The following is a 24,170-nucleotide window of genomic DNA, read 5'->3' as shown; positions in this document are numbered from 1 at the left end:
GTACTGGCCATTGCCACCTTGGGAAACATCTGCTATCTATGCCCCGCAATCTTTTATACCTCCATCAAGTTGCCTCTCATTCTTTGGTGCTCCAAAGAGAAAAGCCCTAGCTCGCTCAACCTTTCCTCATAAGGTATGTTCTCTAATCCAGGCAGGATCCTGGTCAATGCCCTATGCAAAGACTTAAAAGCTTCCACATCCTTCCTAAAATGAGGCAGCCAGAAGTGAACAGAGTGTGGTCTATCCAGAGTTATATAGAGCTGCAACATTACCTCACAGCTCGCGAACCCTTCCCCCTGACTAATGAAGGCTAACGTACCATGCACCCTCTTAACTACCCTATCAACTTGCACAGCAACTTATCAGAAAGCAATATACATCCAGGAAGGTTCTTACCCCATCGTATAGATACTTCTTTTGCTTTAGATTTACCAGACTGCTGAACACTGCTACAGGGTCCAGGAGGAACTGCAGCAGATTGCACAGTTAATATTTCGGATGCCTGTAATTTAGGGAAAGAGGGATACATTTCAAAGGTTATGAACCATGAATTATTCAATCTGGTTAGCTTTGTTAGTGTGCAACTTTATTAAAACATATTTCTAATACTGCAATTTGATGGTGCACTTCTCATGGATATTTGGGAATTTTCCGCTATACATAATGTTCTCTGTATCATTTATAAGATTTATAGGAAGGTTGGCTTAGGACGCAAGACAAACATTAATGGGGAGCACAAGATATCAGTGATCTGCAGGCACCATTGAATCACACCTGGGCATTCTTCAGCTTCAAGGATCTTCAGAAAAATACACAATTCCTCAGAAAATTTACACAAGGGGGAAAGCTCATGAGAAATGCTCGAGTTTTTTTTGTTTTTAAAAATAATTTTGACAAAGAAGTCTGACTCTCTTTAAAACAAAGCCGTGCCAATTTTGTTAATACAAGCCTGCTTAATCAGCTACACTGAGGCACTAATGAGAATCACTCAATGGCTTTCACAGCTCATTTGAAAATGGGGGCATAGCTTTTGATGGGCATGAAAGGCAATCCAGGGACTCCATTGTTTCTAAGTAACTCCAGGAAGCAAATGTCTTCAAACAAATTGGCAGAAAAGCAGGGTCAATGTTGTATGCCTTCCTGTAGTTAGGGAATTTGGGGAAAAGTCAAACTTGGGGAGAAGCCAATGCATAGAAGGCTGTCTTGTAAGCATTGCAGAGAGAAAAATGAATGCTGGAAATACTCAAACAGGTCAGGTAGTCTTGATGGGGGATATTTTAGAAAGCTTTCCAAATTAAGGCCAGTGGATAGAGCTTCGAAATAAAAAAAATGATCACTTTGCTGAGATTATATTACAGGCTAAAACACACAAAATGCTGGAGGAACTCAGCAGGCCAAGCAGCATCTTTGGAAAAGAGTAAACAGTTGATGTTTCAGGCCAAGACCCTTCAACGGGACTCAGTCCTGATCGGGTTGAAGGAGCAGGAAATTCCCTCAGTGTGTAAAGATTAGACAAGCTGAGTTTTTTTTTTGAAAAAGAACTTCTTACGCTATTACATTCTGTAGGTAAGTCTACCAGGAATGGGGCAGTGCAAAGTCCAGCTCTAGGGATGAAATCAGGGAACCTTTAGAGTTGCAATCTCAGAATAACTCCTTGTGTCACCTGTTAGTGAGGCAAGAAGTAGGAAAAGAATACATTTCAATACATGGCTAAGAAGCTGATGTAGGGGGAAGAATATCAGCTATGGATCATTAGGTTCTCTTTCAGGGCAGGTGGGAGTGAACAAGGTGAACTGGAGTTGGACCAATACCCTCATAGGGAAGTTTGCCAGTGTTCATTGGGAGGGTTTAAGTTGGTATTGCAAGTGGATGGGAACTAGAACAGTAGGTCTGCTAGTGGAGGAATTGAGGGGATGGTAGAGTTTGGCCAAGTATCTCCGAATAGAAGGACAAGAAAGGCCAAGTTAATGAACACAGTGAGTCTGTGGGCTGGTGTATTTATTACAATGCAATGAGTATTATGAACTTAGAACCTGGATTAGTGTATGAAATTATGATGTTGTAGCCACATTAGATACTTGGTTGAAATAAGGACAAAACTGGATGCTCAGCGTTCCAGGATTCGGACGTTTCAGACACGATAGAGGTGGATGGGGGTGGGGGAGTTGCACTGTCAGGGAGAATATCACAGCAGTATTTAAAGGGTGGAGCTCATGAATAAGAAAGGTGTAATAGGTATGGTGCGGTTAGGCAAGAGGTCTCCAAATAGAGGAAAGATGTGCTGACTGGCACTCCCTTTGTGTTGAAAGATTAGATGGGGTAAAATTTGCAGGTGCACCCAGGAAGGTTTCTTCACACAACACATAGCTATACTGGAACTTGTATCGGGAAATGAGCCTAGCCAGATGATTGGTGTACCAGTGGAAGAGTGTTTTGTTAACAGCGATCAGAACTCTACGTTTTCAGAGAGTTATTAGATAAGACTGGACCACAGGAGGAGTGCTAAACTATAGAAGACTGAAGGCAGGAACTCTGAGACTAAATTGGAAATGGCTATAATTGAGTAAGTCAACATCTGGAACTGGGAGTCATTTAAAGGAAAGTTGATTGGAATTCAGTACCAAGAAGCACCTGTGAGGAAGACAAAGATGGAAAGGTTCAGAAACCTTGGATGTTGAGATGTTGTAAATTTAGTCAAAACATCAAAGAAAGGGAAGTTAAGCCTGAAGCCAGAAAAAGTGGTTGTGGGTACTATACAAGTATTTTTTTTTTGATATTCACCAAGGAGAAGGATGTAGAAGACAGTGAGATCAGCATTCCTACAACATGCTGATATTGTAGGGACTGTTACTCTCAAGGAGGCATTGGGGCTGTTGAAGAACATTAAGGTGGATAACTCCCTATGGCCTGATGAATGTATCCCAGGTTTTCGAGGTTGTTGTCTTGTATCCTCTTTAGCCCTAAGGGAGAACTCAGAGGACCGGACAGAAGCCAATATTGTTCCTCTGTTTAAGGAGGGCAGCAGGGACAAACCAGGAAATTATAGGCCTTACATCAGTAGTTGAGAAATTACTGGAGGAGATTTTAAGAGACAGGATCTACTCACACTTAGAAAAGCATTATCCAGGGAGGTCATCTCTTAAGTTTTTTTTAAGAAAAGAGGTGACAAAGATGATAGATGAGGGCTGGGCAGTGGCTGTTAAAAACAATACATGGGCTTTCTGCTTTTGAGAAAGTTTTAAGGCTGACCCAGAAGATTGACTTTATAATTGATTTACCTGGCTTTGTCCTCCCGCATTAATGCAGTAAACCCTTACTTTGTATTGTACCCCTGGATTTAGATGGTCACACACATGCTCTCTGATTGTTCCACTGTATACAATATCCCATTCATTTTCTGAAAACACAAATAAATACCATCAGTACATATATGGATAACATTTTTAAACAGCTAGCTATTTTCAATTTTGTAAAATATTATTAAATGAAGGCTGTGGCTCACTGTTCCTTTGATCAAAGATGGTACATGCTGTGAAAAGTTGCAAAAACTGTAGTGACACAGCACTTTCCTCTGGGAATAGGAATTACACAATATGCAGTACAGTCTATTTTTCACCCTGAGCAGAAGCATTTCCATCCTCAATGTTGAAAAGACCAGTTGTTTCATTCACATTTTCAAATTTCAAATTCGTACAAGACACATCAAGTCTGTCCAAAGCAAAATGTGCTTTGCATCATGTGTATAAATCTGCAACTCAAAACTTCTGATTTTACTTTTCTCGTTTGGGGAAGCCACACAAGAAAATGGTGCTGGAGTATTTTAACTCTGCAGTAAACAATAGATAATCCTAAAAGTGAAAATTAAAAAAAATAACACCACAAATTTTAGTCAAAAGTTGAAAATGCTGGAAATGTGACTTGACGAACAAATTAATTCAACATACCATTCAGTCCAGAGAGCTCCAGTACATACTTAGTGATTTCTGACCCTCCGTTATCTTTTGGTGGGTCTGCAATAGAAAAATAAAAGTTGGTAACAAATATTGCTAATACTTCAGTTCTTTCACAGAAATAGAACATCACAAAAGATATATTGAATTCGATTCTTTTACTGCATTGCTCAAAAAAAGAGCTAGCAGTCCAAGATTTTACATGGACTGCTTATTTTTTTAAACTATGTAATCTCTTCTTGGATCCTTTAAATCATCAGTTTAAATCATAAATATCATAAATGAAAAAATAAACTTCTTAGGAAATCAAGACAAATGTCAAAACAATTTATATGTACCCATGTACATCACATGAAAATAATACTAATTCTGCCATATTTTATTCTATTTTAGTTCAGACTAGCTCTGACATAACAGCAGTGGAACTGCCTGGTACTACTGGGGCCCCAGGAGAGGTTGGGGTGGGGGTGGGGGTCGTGGACTGCCCGTACTTTCAGAGAGGAGGACAGTGTAGCGGAATGGGCCGAATTGCAAGTTGAGTCTCCTGTAGCTGGGGCAGAGACTCCAAAGACAGGGTTCTCTTGTTTCTGCTTAGCGAGGGGAAGGAGTGGTCTGATTTGGAATGTCTAATGAGTCCCCATCCGCCAGTGAAGAGTGAGAATTCTGAGTTAGTATCTGTCCTTACCGCTCTGGTGAATAAATGGAAAAATGCCCAGGCTCAAAGTCCCAGCTATCGTAGGCTCTGGCTATTCTCAGGAACGAAGCCCACCCCCAAGGGGGAAAAGGAGTATGAGACTTGGGCGGAGCAGACCTCTCAGTTGTTAGATGAGTGGCAGTGCTCTGATGTCGTAAAACGACAGCAACTGGATTAAAGTTTTGAGTGGGCGGGCTGCTCAGGTACTGAGAGCTGTAATGGCACAGAACCCCCTTGCCACTTCTGCGGCCTACGTGCAGGCACTAGAGAAGGTGTTTGGAGTGACGGGAGGCCCAGTGGAGCTCATGACGGGGTTTCCGAACATGTGTCAGGAGAAGGCGGAGAAGGTTTCTACCTACATCTTTCTGTTAGAGAGGCAGCTAAGTTGCTTGTGGCACAGAGGGGCCATTCAGACGGCTGAGGTGGATCAATTAAAGATGCACCAAATAGCAAAAGGAGCCCAGTCCCAGGACCTGATCGCTTGGGGTCTCTGACTGTCTTGCAAGATGCACCCCTCTCATTTGTTGACCTGATCAGAGGAGCAGAATGTGTCGGAGGCACAGGAGGCCTCTGTCAGCAGGGTACAGTCCTCAGTAGCGGCCCCCGTGGTGAAGTGACCAGGGATAGCTTGCCCCGGGGAGTGGTAGAGGGAATTGTGGCAGAGTTGAGAACTGAGAACTGAGATGTCCCGGTCGTTATCAGTGGATGTAACCCCCCCCCCCCCATATGATGGAGCTGATACGGGAGGTGGATCCTTTAAGGGGACAGAGTACGCGGAGGGCTACTAGCAGCCGGTATCACGCAAGAAGGGGAGCGGCCGATATTGTCTGTTATAACTGTGGTGAAGAGGAACACTTCAGGCAGGAGTGTGAACGACAGGAAACCCCTCGGAGAGCAAACCCCTGGGTACCAAAGCAGAGAGTCATTGGGAAATTTAAAAGAGACCCAGTGAGGGGATGACCTGGCATATTGGGTGGGGGCGGGGGAGGGGACACATTCCCAACAGTATATCAAGGAACACCCGAAAGCTAAAAGCCATATTCCTGAAGGCTTAGTGGGCCCAGTCTCCAGTGTATCGCTACAAACAGAGGGTATTTATGCTTGAGCCATACACGACACAGGGTTGCAGGTCACTTTGCTGTACCATTCATTTTACAACCAATATTTAATGCATTTACCATTGACGCCATTCAGTGCACTAGAGATCTGGGGTCTTAGTGTGGATGATTATCCAAACAATGGTTACTTATCAGTGAAGCTGGAGTTTTCGAAGGCGGATGCGGAAGTGGCTGAGGCCCTTGATACATTAGTTTGTCCGGACCCCATTGTGAAGGGTGGCATTTCAATTCTTGTGGGGACCATCACTCCTATTGAGAGGAGGCTCATGGCAGCCTGCAAGGAGAAAGCTGGAAAGAGCTTCCTGAGAACACTGTCCATTCACCCGGTGTTTCGAGCTGCTTTTGAGGAAGTGCGTGGCTGCACTGGGCCGGATAATGAGCTTAGACGAGCGTTACAGACCCCGTAATGGGTTAAAAGAACCAGCAGAATGGAACACACCTGGAGCCTGTTTTTGCTGTTTATTAACACTATTTTTATTAGTAACTATGCAGTACTCTTATATAAAACTAGATAAATTGAACAAGTTAGCAGAGTTTATGCATATATAGGTGTGGAAATATAAAACTCAAACTTCTTCAAACTTAGGTCGTAATTGATACAGTCTTACGGTGGTATGTAAACGAAATCAGTTCACTTCGTGATATTGAGTTAAGTAGAATTGAGGGGAGACAGAGACAGAGAGACAGTTTGTTGTACACGTAAACTGATGCTGTTGATTCTTCCCGTTGTCCTCCGAAACTTCCAAGTTAGCCAAATTTGACCAGCTTAAGAGTGCCATCTTCAAGTGATAATCTACCAACCCAGGTAAGGGTTGGACACACTGGTAGACTCCACAGGGTTGCTCTTTCATGCACTAATTAATCACAGATCATTTCCTCTTAATTGATCCTCAGTCCACACTTGTGGGCACCTGAAAGGCTAGTGGTAATTTCACCACACCTTAGTGCATCTACGTGTCTCTTCTGTGTGTCCTGTGAAACAAGCAACTATGCTGGTTTAAATGCTTTTGTGCTGAACACCAGCTGTCCATCATGTAGCTCCTCCCTTCAAAGCCAATGTGTTATGGCCCGGGGAAGTAGCAAGAGTAATGGGAAACCCCAAATTTCCTGGAATGCCCGAGGGCAAGGCCCTCTTGGTGGATTCCCCTCGAAGACCACAAAGAGGGGTCGGGCGTGCCTGCTCAGGTACCGGTGAGGTCCGAACTGCAGAAGCCCTCGGCTGTACAGGCTAAAAGGATGGCAGTGATTGTCAGGAAAACTACAAAGAGGGAGGTCACCTTCAAGCGTGGGATGCCCCTGGCACATCTCTTCCTGGTGATGGTAATGTCCAGTGTCCCTGTGAGACAAGCCGGGGAGAAACTATCTGGAAAAAGAGGGAAAACTGACCAAGTTATTCAGTTTTGGGGACTCCCCAGTACTTGCAGATTGGAAGAGGAGGTTGGCAGAGAAATGTTGAAACTGGGGTCTTTTCCACTGACGAGTTTGATGTGGGTTGTTCCAAGAGCACTCGTCACACTATTTGGGTGACTGAGGAACCCTGTTCCGAGAGAGGTCGCGGCGACTGGCCCCGGCAGAGGTAGAAGAATTTGTGGAAGTTGAAGGAAGCTGGGATCCAGAAGCCCCTATGCGTCCCCAAATGATCAGGTGCTGTGTCTTACCGTGGCCAATGTGAGGAGAACCCTGTGCAGGGTCAACCCACGGAAGGCTGCTGGACCAGATAATATTCCTGGCAGAGTGCTTAGAGGATGTGCAGACCAGCTAGCAGATATTCTCACTGACATCTTCAACATCTCCCTGAGCAGCGCCGTCGTTCCTACGTGTTTCAAGGCCGTCACCATCGTCCCTGTGTCAAAGAAGTCTTCAGTGTCCTGCCTCAACGACTACCGTCCCATTGCACTCACACATCATCATGAAGTGTTTCGAGAAGCTCGTCATGAGGCACATCAAGACCCTGCTGCCCCCCTCACTGGACCCCCTGCAGTTTGCGTACCGCCCAACCGTTCAACAGACAACGCCATTGCCATCACCCTCCACCTGGCCCTAACCCACCTGGACAAAAAAGACACGTACGTTCGAATGCTGTTCATAGACTTCAGTTCAGCATTCAACACAATCATTCCTCAGAAACTGATTGGAAAGCTGAGCCTACTGGGCCTGAACACCTCCCTCTGCAACTGGATCCTAGACTTCCTGATTGGGAGACCTCAGTCAGTCCGGATTGGAAGCAGCATCTCCAACACTATCACACTGAGCATGGGAGCCCCCCAGGGCTGTGTGCTCAGTCCTCTGCCATTCACTCTGCTGACCCACGACTGTGCTACAACACACAGCTCGACCCACATCATCAACCTTGCCGATGACACGACCGTGGTGGGTCTCATCAGCAAGAACGATGAGTCAGCATAAAGAGAGGCGGTGCAGCGGCTGACGGACTGGTGCAGAGCCAACGACCTGACTCTGAATCTGAAAACAAAAGAGATGGTTGTTGACTTCAGGAGGTCATGGAAGGACCACTCTCCACTGAACATCAGCGACTCCTCCATAGAGATCATTAAGAGCACCAAATTTCTTGGTGTTCACCTGGCGGAGAATCTCACCTGGTCCCTCAACACCAGCTCCATAGCAAAGAAAGCCCAGAAAGCGTCTCTACTTTCTGCGAAGGCTGAGAAAAGTCCATCTCCCACCCCCCATCCTCACCACATTCTACAGAGGTTGTATTGAGAGCATCCTGAGCAGCTGCATCACTGCCTGGTTCAGAAATTGCACTATCTCGGATCACAAGTCCCTGCAGCGGACAGTGAGGTCAGCTGAGAAGATCATCGGGGTCTCTCTTCCCGCCATTACAGACATTTACAGCACACACTGCATCCGCTAAACAAACAGCATTATGAAGGACCCCACGACCCCAAGCACCCCTCATACAAACTCTTCTCCCTCCTGCCATCTGGTAAAAGGCACCGAAGCATTTGGGCTCTCATGACCAGACTATGTAACAGTTTCTTCCCCTAAGCCATCAGACTCCTCAATAGCCAGAGCCTGGACTGACACCAACCTACTGTCTTCTACTGTGCCTATTGTCTTGTTTATTATTTATTGTAATGCCTGCACTGTTTTGTGCACTTTATGCAGTCCTGGATAGATCTGTAGTCTAGTGTAGTTTTTGTATTGTTTCATGTAGCACCGTGGTCCTGAAAAACATTGTCTCGTTTTTACTGTGTACTGTACCAGCAGTTATGGTCAAAATGACAATAAAAAGTGACATGACTTGAATAGTAGTGGCCAGGAAGGAGAATGAGAAAGTACGGATGTGTGTGGCTTGTTCTGGAGCTGCTCCGGCCACACTTAGATCCCCTCCAGTTCGCCTACCAGCCCCGACTAGGAGTTGAGGATGCCATCGTCTATCTGCTGAACCGTGTCTACGCCCACCTGGACAGGCCAGCGAGCAGTGTGAGGATCATGTTTTTTGACTTCTCCAGTGCGTTCAACACCATCCACCCTGTTCTGCTGGGGGAGAAGCTGACAGCGATGCAGATGGATGCCTCCCTGGTGTCATGGATTCTTGATTACCTGACTGGCAGACCACAGTACGTGTGCTTGCAACACTGTGTGTCCGACAGAGTGATCAGCAGCACTGGGGCTCCACAGGGGACTGTCTTGTCTCCCTTTCTCTTCACCATTTACACCTTGGACTTCAACGACTGCACAGAGTCGTGTCGTCTTCAGAAGTTTTCTGATGACTCTGCCATTGTTGGATGCATCAGCAAGGGAGATGAGGCTGAGTACAGGGCTACGGTAGGAAACTTTGTCACATGGTGAGCAGAATTATCTGCAGCTTAATGTGAAAAAGACTAAGGAGCTGGTGGTAGACCTGAGTTGAGCTAAGGTACCAGTGACCCGTTTCCATCCAGGGGGTCAGTGTGGACATGGTGGAGGATTACAAATACCTGGGGAAACGAATTGATAATAAACTGTTCTAGTCAAAGAACACTGAGGCTGTCTACAAGAAGGGTCAGAACCGTCTCTATTTCCTGAGGAGATTGAGGTCCTTTAACATCTGCCGGACGATGCTGAGGATGTTCTACAAGTCTGTGGTGGCCAGTGCTATCGCGTTTGCTGTTGAGTGCTGGGGCAGCAGGCTGAGGGTAGCAGACACCAACAGAATCAACAAACTCATTCGTAAGGCCAGTGATGTTGTGGGGATGGAACTGGACTCTCTCACGGTGGTGTCTGAAAAGAGGATGCTGTCTAAGTTGCATACCATCTTGGACAATGTCTCCCATCCACTACATAATGTACTGGTTGGGCACAGGAGTACATTCAGCCAGAAACTCATTCCACCGAGATGCAACACAGAGCGTCATAGGAAGTGATTCCTGCCTGTGGCCATCAAACTTTACAACTCCTCCCTTGGAGGGTCAGATACCCTGAACCAATAGGCTGGTCCTGGGCTTATTTCCTGGCACAATTTACATATTTGCATATTACTATTTAACTATTTATGGTTTTATTACTATTTATTATTTATGGTACAACTGTAATGAAAACCAATTTTCCCCGGGATCAATAAAGTACGACTATGACTATTACAGGACTCTGAACAGGTGTACTGTCCCTGACCAGTATACCGTCCCAAGGATCGAACACTTGCTGGCCTGTCTGAGTGGTGCGAAGTGGTTCCATGTGCTGCACTTGAGGAGTGGATATTACCAGATCCCCGCGAGTGAGGCCGACAAAGAGAAGATGACATTTATCGGTCCACTGGGATTCTTCCAGTTCAAAAGGATGCCCAGGGCATCTTGGGGGCTCCTGCGACCTTCCAGTGTATCATGGAGAAAACAGTGGGGGATATAAATTTGCTTGAGGTATTGGTATATCTGAACGAGATGACCTGGGTCTTTTGTTTGGCAGAAGATGAAGAGAGAAGATGTCTGAAAGGAGGGGTCGTAGACAGCAGGACGGAGTGGACTTGGAGTGGGGACGGGCGTCAACGACGCCCGGGGAGATTCGATGGAGGACTAATGCAGGGGAAGCAGTGAGCTCCAGCATGTGCAGATTAGACTGTTACATTAAAATGGGCTCTTTTCTTTTTGTTTTACTTTACTAACCCTTTAATCAAATGAAGAATTATAAAGCTAAATTGTTTAGTTGCGTATGGTGTGCTGTCTGTTATTTCATGGCACTGATTTGTAACAGGTGAACAGATCACGCAGCGTCCACACAAACAGGAGGTTTTGCACCTCAGGTTCCACACGTTTGGCGGAGCCGGAGACTGTCTTCCCTAGACTAACGCCACCGGCTGAACTGGAGGGTTACACTTCTATCGTTGAAAAGCTGAATCAAACCTAACATTGTTTTGTCTGTCTTGTGCACTCAGAAGACAAAATTATTTCAGCTGGAAGCAGCGACCTTGAAGCTGAGAGAGCAAATACACAGAAATACCATATGGAAGGTCAGTTCCCTGGCGACGATGAAAACATTTATGAAGTGAAAGGACACACCGTGACAACTGATAAAGGTGATGGGTTACAAGACGGCATACATGTTGAAGACACTGTGCCTAACGGAGCATGTTCTGTTGCTAGCAGCAAGACAATCTCACATTGGTACACAATAAAATGGAGGCTGAAATAACAGTTATACTCAGGATAACAGATATTGAGGGATACGCACGCCTTGGAGGAAAAGACGGAACAGCTTCGGAGAGACCAAAAACAACTAATGGAGCAGCTTCGGAGAGATCAAGAAGATTAGGCAGAGCAACTTCGAAGACAGATGGAAGAGCTCAAGTTGCGGGAAGAAATTGCAGCCAAGATAGCCGGAATTAAAGTGCTACAAGTGCTGTGGTTGCTAAGTGTGCTCTGGCAGAGCAGTTCTCCAGTGAGGGTTCCTGTGTTGGCATGGGACTGAGAAAATCCAGCATACTCAGTGTCAAGGTGGATACATCTGATAATCAAAGGTCTATGTACCACGGGTTTGAAAGCTTTGGTGATGAGCAGATAATTGCTGAGGCCTACATGGGAAAAGCCTCTTCAATAAACAGAACAAACTTCAGAATTAATCTACATATTAGAGGTTAGAATAATAAGAGACTTAAAACTAAAGGCTCTGTATCTGAATGCACTTAGATAAATGAACAGCGAGCATGCATATAAATACATAGGTAAGACCAGGTTTCATTACTGACTGCTGACTGCAAAATGACCTGAATGTTTAAAGATACTTTATGCATTGCAAGGACAGGCAACTAACAGTAGTTGGAAGAGCAAAAGAGAGACCCAACTAAGTTTAGGAAGCCAGTATGCAGGAGTGTGGTTGGCCATTTTAGTAAAGTGTAAATTGTAGCAGTGGTGCACAGGGTCTCTAAATACAAGCATAAAATCAGACAGAGTATAGTAGTACAGCTGGCCAGCTGTTCAATCACAGCTCAACAACCTGGGATCAATCATGACCTTCAATACTTTTTGTGGAGTTCTAAGTTCTCTCTGTAACTACCCAGCTTTGAGTAAATAACTCCAATGCCTGGTGGGCAGCCTCGGGAGAAACTACAGCTATGGGAGGTAAATCCAGACAGAAAATCTGGAGTGGAGCCCCTAAGGCAGCTGGACATCACTGAACATCCTTCTGGCAACTCCTGCAGCCAAGCTGGTGTCAAATGTATTGGTTCACTTTCCTTTAAACTACACCAGTGAGGCAGAGAGGGGGATCGTGATAACTGGGCATCCCAAGATCTCCATACCTTCCGCCCAGGCTTGTGCCCTGGAGAGGTCACTCCAGTGCCACTATTCTTCGAGACAAATGAATGCCATCATCTGTAACTACACAGAATTACTCCAAATACTTGGGGTTCCTCCCACATCGAGGATATGTGAGCTGGCTGGCTAATTTGTCTCTGTAAATTATTCCAGGTGTGCAGATGAACGGCAGACACTTGGGGGGAGCTCAGGGAAATAGAGCAGAATAAATTGGAATTGGTACAGAGTTGGTGTAAAGTGATTTCTTGGTGGTTGACATGGATGCACTGGATTGAAGGGAATATTGTGATATAATAAGAGCTTGTCAGAAAGGTAAAAGGATCAACATGTAAGCTGTAAAAAAAGAAAAAAAAAGCACAACAGGTTGGGAAACCCACCCTGAGATGACTGAAGGAGGTGAGAATGGGAGACAAGACTAGGATTTTAACAGAAATGAGGGCAATTATGAGGGTATGAAAACACAGCTAGGTAAAGTGAAATTGGTTAATCGACATGTAATGGTTGATATTTAAAGGTATCTTTCAGAAGACACACAATAAATGCATCACAAGAAAGGAAAATTCCAGAAAAGTAGCCCTGTGTTCCACATTTTATTAAAAAGTTAAATATGAAAGATAAAGCTGCATATAATTACACAGAGATTTGTGGCAGCTTAGAAGAGAGAGAATATGAAAAGTAAAGAAAATGAAATATTAACAAAAAACAGTACAAAATAAAGCTAGCCAGCAATGCTCGAATAAATATTAAGTTTCACTCTATAAAGAAGTGAATACAGTCGGCCCTCCATATCCGCAGGGTATCAGTTCCGGGACCCCCTGTGGATATCAAAATTCGCGGATTCTCAAGTCCCTTATATAAAATGGTGTAGTATTTGCATATAACCTACGCACATCCTCCCGTATACTTTAACTCATCTCTAGATTACTCAGAATACCTAATACAATGTAAATGCTATGTAAATAGTTGTTACGCTGCATTGTTTAGGGAATAATGACAAGAAAAGAAGTCTGTACCTGTTCAGTACAGATGCAACCATCGTAGCTCTTCTGGGAATGCTGATGTTGCCTCAGCGAAAATAGCATTGTGTTTGTTTTGCAGCGAGCCGTTATAGAGGCAGCGCTCACGCCATAGCGTGAGATTTTCGCTACGATTGACAGTGCTGCAATGATTGCAGAAAAGTATGACTTTAATTTTGAAAGGGCACATAGGATTAGGGCAGGTTTGCGGGATGTTTTGAGTGTTTACAAAGAACTCTATGATAGAAAAATGTGTGAACCTTCCAGTGTGCTTGCTGTCTTCCCGATTCTGGTAAGTGAAACTACACTGTACTGTACATACATTATTTCTACTTTATATAGGCTGGTATTTATCATATCATTCCTGCTTTTACTATATGTTAATGTTATTTTAAGTTTTATGTGTTATTTGGTATGATTTGGTAGGTTAATTTTTGGGTCTGAGAACGCTCAAAACTTTTTTCCGTATAAATTAATGGTAATTGCTTCTTTGCTTTATGCCATTTCTGCTCTACTTTCAGATAGCGGGGGAAACCTGTACAGTATTTTCGATCCGTGGTTGGTTGAATCTGCATATACGGAGGGCCGACTGTATTGCGACTACAGAAGGCAAGTCAGAGTTAACAAGGGAAAAGGAATGGCAGATAAATAGGTATTTTGCATCATTATATACTATAGAAAATGCAAATAACATCCTAGAAATAGATAGATACTGTATTGATCCCAGAGGAAATCATAGTGTCACAGCAGCATTACAAGTGCATAGATATACAATAAGTAAGAAACAATAAAAAAATAGGTAACCTCAAACAGTCTACCAGGAGGGGGTCGGTCATCACTCCCCTGGCTATAGGTTGACTCATTATAGAGCCTAATGGCCGAGGGTAAGAATGACCACATAGTGCTCTTTGGAGCAGCACAGTTGTCTTACTCTATTACTAAAAGTGCTCCTCTGTTCAGCCAAGGTGTCATGCAGAGGGTGGGAAACAATGTCCAGAATTGCCAGGATTTTCTGTTGGGTCCTTTGTTCCACTACAACCTCCAGTATGTCCAGTTTGACTCCTGTTACAGAGCCAGCCTTTCAAAACAGTTTATTGAGCCTGCTGGCATCACCTGGGCTGATACCATTACCTCAGCACACCACCGCATAGAAGATTGTACCGGTGACAACAGACTGGCAGAACGTGAAGGAAAGGCCTGTGTACTCCAAAGGGCCTCAGTCTCCTCAGGAAGTAGAAGTGACCCTGGCCATTCTTGTACACAGCCTCTGTGTCCATGCTCCACTCAAGTCTGTCATCCAGTTGTATCCCAGGTATTTGTAGGTTCTCACCACATCCACATCCTCACCATCAATAGTCACAGGGAGCAGTGTAGGCTTAGTCTTCCTAAAGTCCACCACCATCTCCTTTGCCTCAATGATGTTGAGCTGCATAGCTAAATAGCTTCATTGCTAAAAAGCTAAATAGTTTTAAAATCATAAATTGGGAGGAAGGGAGAACCTTACAATCAGCAGTAAAATGGTACTGAGGAAATGGTTGGACCCTGAGCTGACAATTCCTTGGGTCTCAAGCAGCTAGTGAGATAGCTAATGCATTGGTTTTAATACTCCAAAATTTTCCATATTCAGGAAAAGGTCCACCAGATTGGAAAATAGCAAATTTTACTCCTATATTCCTAAGTACATGAAACTGAAGGCCAGTTGGCTTGACATTCATCATAGCAAACTTATTATAAGGTAATATTAAAGATACCGGAGCAAGGTACTTAGAAACATTCATGGCATTTCAACAAAGTCAATAGGAGCTTGTGAAAATAAACCATGTTTGACTAATTTATTGGGATTCTTTGAAAAAGCAATGTGTCATGTATAAAAGGGAGTAATTTCTGATACTTGTATATACATAATCTGGATGAAAGTGTAGGTTCATAATAAGCAAGGCTACCCATGGCACGATTTATGGTACAGTTGTGGATAGTCTGGAGCAACCCGATAGGAGTTTATAAATTTATGAGAGGCACAGATAGGGTAAATAGACAACGCAACTCACACAAAATGCTGGAGGAACTCAGAAGGCCAGGCAGCATCTATGAAAAAGAGCAAACAGTTGACGTTTAAGGCCAAAACCCTTCACCAGGACTGGTAAACAGACAATAGTCGCAAAAGACCAGATGGAAAGTTTGGCAGCGAAATGGCAGATGAGGTTTACTCCAGACAAATGTGAGGTGTTGCATTTTGAAGGTCAAATGTAAGAGGAAAACACAAATTGGTAGGTAACTTAGGAGCAAGGATGTACAGAGGGATTTTGGGCTGAACGTTCATAGTTCCCTGAGAGTTGGCAACACAAGCAGATCGAATGGTAAAGAATTGTATGGCATGCTTGCTTTCAATGGTCAGGATACGAGTATGAAAGTTGGAAAGTAATGTTGCAGTTAATACAACTTTTGTTAAGTCACATTTGGAGTACGATACACACTACTGGTTACACCATTACAGGCAGGATAAGGATACTTCGGAAAGGATGCAGAGGAATTTCAAAGTTCAAAGTACAAAGTAAATCTATTATCAAAGTACATACGTGTCACCATAGACAGCTCTGAGATTTATTTTCTTACGGGTATTCACAGTAAATGCAAGAAATACAATAGAATCAATGAAAGACCACGCCCATCAGGGTAGACAGTAATCAATGTTTAAAAAAAAGTTTGTAAATACAAACAAAAGTGAAAAGGAAATAATAATAATAATAATAAATAAGCAATAAGTATTGAGAACATGGAGATGAAGAATCCTTGAAAGGAAGTCTGCTTCATTTGGAACAGTTCAGTGATGGGATGGGGTGAGTAAAGATATCCCCTATGGTTCAAGAGCTTATAGATAAGGGATAGTAAATGTTTCTGAACCTGATGGTGTATGTCCTGAGGCTTCTGTACCTTCTTCCTGACTGAAACAGTAAGAGAGCCTGGCCTGAAAGGTGGGAGTCCCTGATGATGGATGCTGCTTTCCTGCGACAGCACTCTGTGTAGATGTGTACAATGATTGGGAGGGCTTTACCAGTGATGGACTGAGCTATATCCAACCAACACACATCAAAGTTGCTGGTGAACGCAGCAGGCCAGGCAGCATCTGTAGGAAGAGGTGCAGTCGACGTTTCAGGCCGAGACCCTTCGTCAGGACTAACTGAAGGAAGACTGAGTAAGGGATTTGAAAGTTGGAGGGGGAGGGGGAGATCCAAAATGATAGGAGAAGACAGGAGGGGGAGGGATAGAGCCAAGAGCTGGACAGGTGATAGGCAAAAGGGGATACGAGAGGATCATGGGACAGGAGGTCCGGGAAGAAAGATAAGGCTGGGGGGGGGGGGGGACCCAGAGGATGGGCAAGAGGTATATTCAGAGGGACATAGGGAGAAAAAGGAGAGTGAGAGAAAGAATGTGTGCATAAAAATAAGTAACAGATGGGGAACGAGGGGGAGGTGGGGCCTTAGCGGAAGTTAGAGAAGTCGATGTTCATGCCATCAGGTTGGAGGCTACCCAGACGGAATATAAGGTGTTGTTCCTCCAACCTGAGTGTGGCTTCATCTTTACAGTAGAGGAGGCCGTGGATAGACATGTCAGAATGGGAATGGGATGTGGAATTAAAATGTGTGGCCACTGGGAGATCCTGCTTTCTCTGGCGGACAGAGCGTAAATGTTCAGCAAAGCGATCTCCCAGTCTGCGTCGGGTCTCGCCAATATATAAGAGGGCACATCGGGAGCACCGGACGCAGTATATCACCCCAGTCGACTCACAGGTGAAGTATTGCCTCACCTGGAAGGACTGTTTGGGGCCCTGAATGGTGGTAAGGGAGGAAGTGTAAGGGCATGTGTAGCACTTGTTCCGCTTACACGGATAAGTGGTAAGGGAGGAAGTGTAAGGGTATGTGTAGGGTAAGGGAGGAAGTGTAAGGGCATGTGTAGTATATATCCATTACCTTTTGTAGGCTTTTCCCTACAAAGGCATTGGTGTTTCCCTACCATACTCTGATGCAACCAGCCAGTGTACTCTCCACTACACATCTATAGAAGTTTGTCACAGTTTTAGATGACATGCTGAATCTTTCGCAAACTTCTAAGAAATTAGAGGTGCTGCCATGTATTCTTCATGATGGCACTTATGTACTGGACCCAGGAAAGATCTTCTGAAATGATGACGCAAAGGAATTTATAGCTGCTGACACTCTCTATCCCCCGATCCCCCAATCAGGACTGGCTCATGGACCACCGGTTTCTTCCTCCTAAAGTCAATAATCATCTCCTTGGGCTTGCTGGCATTAACTGGAGTTGCTGGAGGTTGTTGTTGTGGCACCACTCAGCCAGATTTTCAATCTCCCTCCTATATGCCGATTTGTCACTGCCCTTGATTCAGCCAATGACAGTGGTGTCCTTGGCTAAATTGGATATGGTACTGGAGCTGTGAATCACAGGTGTAAACGCGAATAGGAGACAGGGTGGGAAGAGGATTGTCAAGATAGCTGTGGGAAATCAGTAGGTTTATAAGAGATGTTGTATTAGAGGGTATTAGTTATATGGAAAGGTTGAACAACGCAGGAGGATGATAAAAGTATAAAATTGATAAAAGTATTGAAATTTAACTAGAGGCATAGATAGGGCCAGTAGTCAGAGTGTTTCTCCCAGACTGCAAATGTCAAATACTATAGGGCATATCTTTAAGAATGATTTAAAAGGAAATTTAAAAGGCAAGTTTTGTTTTCATACAAAACTGGTAGTTGCCTGGAACATGCTGCCAGGAAACTGATGGAAGCAGATACGACAACAACATTCAAGGAGATAATTGAACAGGGAGGGATTGAGAGATATAGACCACATGCAGGCAGATACATTTGTTAGATAGGCATCATGGTTGATGCAGACACTTTGGGCTAAAGAGTCTATTCTTACAAAGTACACTGTTCCATGAATGCAGTACATTTATATTTTCATTTGTATCTGATTGAAGGTTATTACAGAAAACAACTCCTTACAGCATAGGTGGTAATATTTTGGCATGGATAAGAGATTGGCTGCCTAACTGGAGACATTGAATTGACAGACAATTCATATAAATTGCAAAAGGTACAGGACACAGAACTGATACGTCAACCTTTTACAATTTATATAAATGATCTGGATAAAAGTACCAGATGTATAATTGGTAATCTATAAATTAGTACAAAAGTAAATCACAAAGATGATTTAAGGAGGCTACATGGAGATAGAGTGGCTAAATGAATGGTTAAAAAAAAAATCAGCCAAATGGAGTTGTTGTGCAGGAAGAACTACAGTCTACAAATCAGTGAATTTGAATGAATCAAGGTCAGTGGAAGTAGGCAAATAGGTAGTCTTTGTTCTTGTCGTGAGGTCACAGGAACGGGGGGGGAGCTGCCATTTTGTGAAGTTGCTCTGCATCATCCATTTTGTGAACTGGTTTTGCTCAGCTGAATCAGTGTTTTAAAACGATAGGCATTGATGTTCTGGAAATCTGCTGGACTAAGATTATTCCTAGATAAATTATTTGTGAGGTGTTCTTTGGTATGATATAACATGCTGGTTTGTGAATGGCGTAGGCTTGTGCCTGGCCAGAGTGATTTGAGCTGTTTACTGGTTTGGTAACTAATTTAGAATGAAGTGCTATAAATTACCAGTTGTCACTTGCTGGAAGAGGCCAATAAGTGGGTGCCAACTTGCACCAGAGCCAATAATAAGGTGACATAGGTTAATCAGATGACACACAGCCAATGAGACTGAAATGTGACATTTGAACTGGTAAGGAATATAAAAGCCAAGGCTTCAGCTGCAAAGCAACAACAACTCCCCAGAGACCAAGCATTGCGGATGTGGTGTACCACAAGGACACGCGGAGATTAGATCAGTACCACAAGGAACACATGGCCAGCGCAGACAATTTTTCCAGGCATTACCTTTTCCATTCTTTTGACTGTTCATGGAGGTTCTGGAAAACTATGGAGGTGTGCACCCAGGTATTCAGTTACATAAATCCATGTGCTTGTGAACTGAGCCCATAAAGGTACTTGTCAGTAAGTACAGATTCTCTGTAACCCTCTGATCATTATTACTAAGGGGAATATCCTTGTAACAGAGCATGATTTGGGAGAATGCGAAATTATTCATTTTGATAAGAACATCATGAGAGAATTCAGTGTTCTACAGGTGCAGAGGTGTGATTCTGCATTTTTACTCCCACAGAGCTGCAACCAAACTGATTTTGCTACTTGATATTCTGAGTTAAGATTCTAACTCCAGGGACTCATGTTTGTCTAAAACTTCGAAATTAGGTATATATTTCCTAACATAATCTCGAATTTGTAAATATCTAAAAAAGCGAGATGCAGGGATATTGTAAACTGCTTGTAACTGCGCAAATGAGGCAAAGTTTCCATCAATACATAGGTCTATAAATTTGATCCTGTTACTCCAAGTGCGGTATCCTATTTTTATCAGATCCTACATAACGGAGCTCAGGTGAATACTGCAGGTTTTAAACAGGCATGGGTGGGTGAATTGGGTATAGAACTGACAGAGGAGGTCTGGGATGAGTGTTTAAAGAGTATACATGATTGTTTGGTCAACATCAGACACAGACTTATACAGTTTAAAACAATACACAGACTCCATTATCCCAAAGAAAAGTTGCACAGTTTCTACCCTGATGTTTCACCAGTTTGTAATAGATATAAATCTATGAACAGTAACTTGTCACATTCACTCTGGTGATGTTGTAAGCTTTATGCATACTGGAAAAGTATTTTTCACAGTTTCTCTGAGGCTTTTGGGAAGCGGTGGGAACCAGACCCACTCATAGCCATCCTTGGAGCAACAAGCTCTCTATCTTCAGCCAATAAGTATGAAAAAATGGCTGTATTGTTTGCAATGGTGATTGCTAAGAAGTTAATCCTGTAAATGTGGAAAATGGACTCTGTGCCTACGTATGATCTGTGGCTGAGAGAACTGGCAAATACTTTACATTTGGACAGACTGAGACTATGTAATGAGGACAGAGGGGACATCTCTGAAAGGATATGGGGCCCTGTATTGGACTTTCTCATGGGGTGAGGACTGAGGTTTTTTGATGTGGTGCACCTCTGCTGTGTATGTTTACTTTTGCCTTTATATTTTTCTCCCTTTTGCTGCTCAATATTTAATTTGATTTTGTTACGGTTGTGGTTTTTGTGGATGTGCTGTATTTTTTTGTTTGTAATAAATAAAAATAAAAAATAATTTAAAAAAGATTCTAACTCCATAGCTTTTACTCTTTAAAGTCAAAGCTAACTTAACTCCTTTTTCATTTTGCCCTCAACTTCTAAAGGTTAGATTAGAATGCCTTTGATCACATTGTAACCACTTTATTTATACCTTCTCATTTGTCCAAACTGCTTCAGTCATAGGTCCCTTATTCTATATCAAGGAATTTCTGTCAGATAACAGTTTATTCTTTTGCTTTGAAACATTTGGCAAAATGGACATTCACTTTCTAGCTACTACCAATTCAGATTGTCTGCAAGTAGACTATTTAGAAAAAATACAATTGCATCAGATCATTGTTTGAAATTTCTTTAACAATGAACGTCCTAAGGTATCAAGTGTGACTTACCCCATACAACCTTGAAACTGTGTGCATGAACTTTCCCCTTTACACTTGGTTTACTGGGTGGTCCAGGTTTATTGGGGCACGTGCAATATTTGACAGCTTCACTTGGGTTACTTTTGCCTTCGCTATTACAGGCAAAGATCTAAATATTAACAAAAATCCAGACTGAAAACACGAAAGACATTCAAGAATATAAAATTAAACTTCAGCTCACTTGTTGTATATTGTGAATTCTCACAAGTGGGTCCCACCACCTATATATCCATGAACCATATTTAAAGTATATAACCCATGTACCATATTTATATATACCCCATCTATGTACCCATCCAAATCTTTTTTATGCATTGCAATTACACCCACCTCAACAGCTTCGTTAGCTTGTTCCATATACCCATCACCCAGTGTGTGAAAACATTGCCCCTCATAGGTCCTATTTAAAATCAGACCAGGAACAGAATCTAACAGCAATTGCTTAATACAATGCCAAGGAATCCCATTAAGACTGGGCTTTAACACTGGATTTTGTTGGTGGCTATCATTACATTTCAACTTCAACTGCAGGAAGCATAACTTCTAGGCATGATTTAGTACTAACTCAAAGCTTACCGTTCAATGGGATAGTACTAATTAGGAGTCCAAGTTGATTTTTTTTAAAAACTTCCTCACTTGGGAATTACAGTTTCTTATGATTTGGAATTGATAAATTAATTTGGAGAACTGGTGAGAAAAGTAATGAGATGGACATGCAAACATACTTACTTACCCTGCAATTGTAAGAGGTATTCCGTGTAAGATATTTTAAAGTGCAAGCAAGCTCCTCTCCATTGTATTTTACCATATATCCATAGCCCTGTAATATTAAAAAAAATTGAAGTTATAGACAGGCTTACAGATTCAGCTTATAGTTCTCAGCAGTAACATGCAAAAATGATTTTTTTTTGGCAGAAAACTCTCAATTTGTTCTCTTCTACCAATTTGGCTTGCAACAAATGTTCAGAATAACCAGCCAAAAATAATGATGATTTAACAAATTTAAAATGATCAGTTTCTCCACTGGAGGGGACTTCTGCTTAGGATTAAATTTACAAAGAAAATCTTTCTTCCTGAAAAATTACAGCTATTAAATTAAGCTAACTCTTGCAGCTGGACAAAAAAAAATTATCAGTTGTGAAAGAAGAAACTGATAATATGTTATAGAAATCTGAAGAAACATAAGAAATGAAGAATTTAATCTCAAATCTTTTAGTTCACCTCACTTCCGTAAAATTTTATCTTTATTCTAAACAAAAAAAAAATCAATTGACCAAGGAGGCAAGGCATTTGTCTTATGTGGGAGAGGTAGGCAGAGGGCAAGTAGCTAACAATTTACGACTTCCATTACCCTTTGTGTGCTGGAAGGGTTTTCTTTTAATTATGCAAACAAACTGATTATATTTTAAATTTAAGTCCCATTATTTTTGCTTCCTCGCCAGTGGAGGGTCCTGCTAAAAGGTCTTGCCCCGAAACGTCGACTGTACTCATTTCCATAGATGGTGCCTGGCCTGCTGAGTTCCTCCAGCATTTTGTGTGCATTCACCGGAACTATGATGTACCAGGTTCCCAATGTTTCTTTTCTACATACTATTATCTATGCCAGTGTCTAGTATCTAGAAGTCGAAAGATTCACCATCCTCTGCATAAAGTAAGGATACCGTATACAGCACTGTTATATGGCAATAGTTCATCAACTTTCAGCTCCGGATGATCACTGATCAGGGTTCAATTCCTACCACTGCCTGTCAGAAGACGGTATGCACTCCCTGTGACTGCATCAGTTTCCTCTGGGTACTCTGCTTTTCTCCTACGTTCCAAAGACACATGGATAGGGCTAGCGAGGTGTGGACATGCTATGTTGTCGCCAGAAGCGTGGTGACATTTGCAGGCTGCCTAGCACAATCCTTGCCAATTCAACTTGATACAAAATGATGCATTTCATTGTATGCTTTGATGTACATGTGACAAATAAAGCTAATCTTTTTCTTCTTATTTCAATCCCAAATGGCCCGCAGTTTAGTCCGAGACTAGGACCATTATTTGTACAATCCTCAATCAGGAAAAACATCCCCACACATCTGTGCTGTTGTGTCCTCCAAGAATTTTGAATATTTTAATGAAGGCACCCTTTATTCTTCTAAAAGGAGAAAACAGAGGCCCAGGTGATCATTCTCTCCTCACCTGCCCACCCAGAAATCAAGCAAGTATATTCTTTTTTATGGTAAGGAGATCAAAACTACATACAGTACTTCAGATGTAGTTTCATGAAAACCCTATGTAATTATAGTGCCAACTAAAGCCATCTCATCCAGCACCATTAAGACTGGATTGATGCCAGATCACAGAAATTGCCTCTGATCGTCTTCCTTTGAATACAGACACTCACTGCATCCGAACTGTGGGTAACCCAGAGCTTCTGTAATTCAGAAACAATCAGCTGTGATTAGGTTGAAATAACAATTAAGATTTAAAAGATACACTTGGGGCAGAGAGATTAGTTTTAGCAGATTAAAAAACAGTAAACTCTGGATTAAGCCAGTCTGTGAGAGTGGCTAATTTTACTTCATCAAAACTGCCCAACATATCACCAGCAACAGCCTACCTGCCATCAAAGGAGCTTCTTCCACCAGGCCATCAGACTGATTAATTCACACTGATACAATTGTATTTCTATGCTATACTGACTGTCCTGTTGTACATACTATTTATTTCAATTTACTGTGAATTGCACATTCAGAGACTGAAAGATTTTTACTCATGTATGTGAAGGATGTAATAAATAAAATCAATTCAATATACAGAAAAAATGTTGGAAAACGGCCAGTAACATCATGAAGGATCCCACCAACCCTGCTCACGGACATCAGGGAGGAGACTAGTAAGCCGCAAGGCTGATCAACACCTCCATGAACCCATCCCTCCACTACCCCCACCAACAATACTTTATCATTTCCGTCAGAAT

General features: G+C 42.7%; 1 protein-coding gene across 2 annotated transcripts in view; it reads right to left on the bottom strand.

Moving 5' to 3' along the window:
• LOC134352937 (fibronectin type-III domain-containing protein 3A-like) overlaps positions 1-24,170 on the bottom strand; it is a 162,389-nt gene that overhangs the window by 21,750 nt on the left and 116,469 nt on the right. The window contains exons 14-19 of one of the 2 annotated variants that reach the window (XM_063060584.1): positions 21,939-22,025; positions 21,176-21,314; positions 3,945-4,010; positions 3,503-3,571; positions 3,279-3,397; positions 397-502 (exon numbers count right to left, since the gene is read on the bottom strand). In XM_063060584.1, coding sequence (XP_062916654.1) covers positions 397-502; positions 3,279-3,397; positions 3,503-3,571; positions 3,945-4,010; positions 21,176-21,314; positions 21,939-22,025 — 586 coding nt within the window. The remainder of the gene's footprint in view (positions 1-396; positions 503-3,278; positions 3,398-3,502; positions 3,572-3,944; positions 4,011-21,175; positions 21,315-21,938; positions 22,026-24,170) is intronic. The other variant, XM_063060585.1, reaches the window with a different exon arrangement.

This window comes from Mobula hypostoma, chromosome 10 (assembly GCF_963921235.1).
Source record: "Mobula hypostoma chromosome 10, sMobHyp1.1, whole genome shotgun sequence".
Taxonomy (NCBI): domain Eukaryota; kingdom Metazoa; phylum Chordata; class Chondrichthyes; order Myliobatiformes; family Myliobatidae; genus Mobula; species Mobula hypostoma.
Note: the sequence above shows the minus strand (reverse complement) of the source record. Positions and strands in the feature narration are given on the sequence as shown.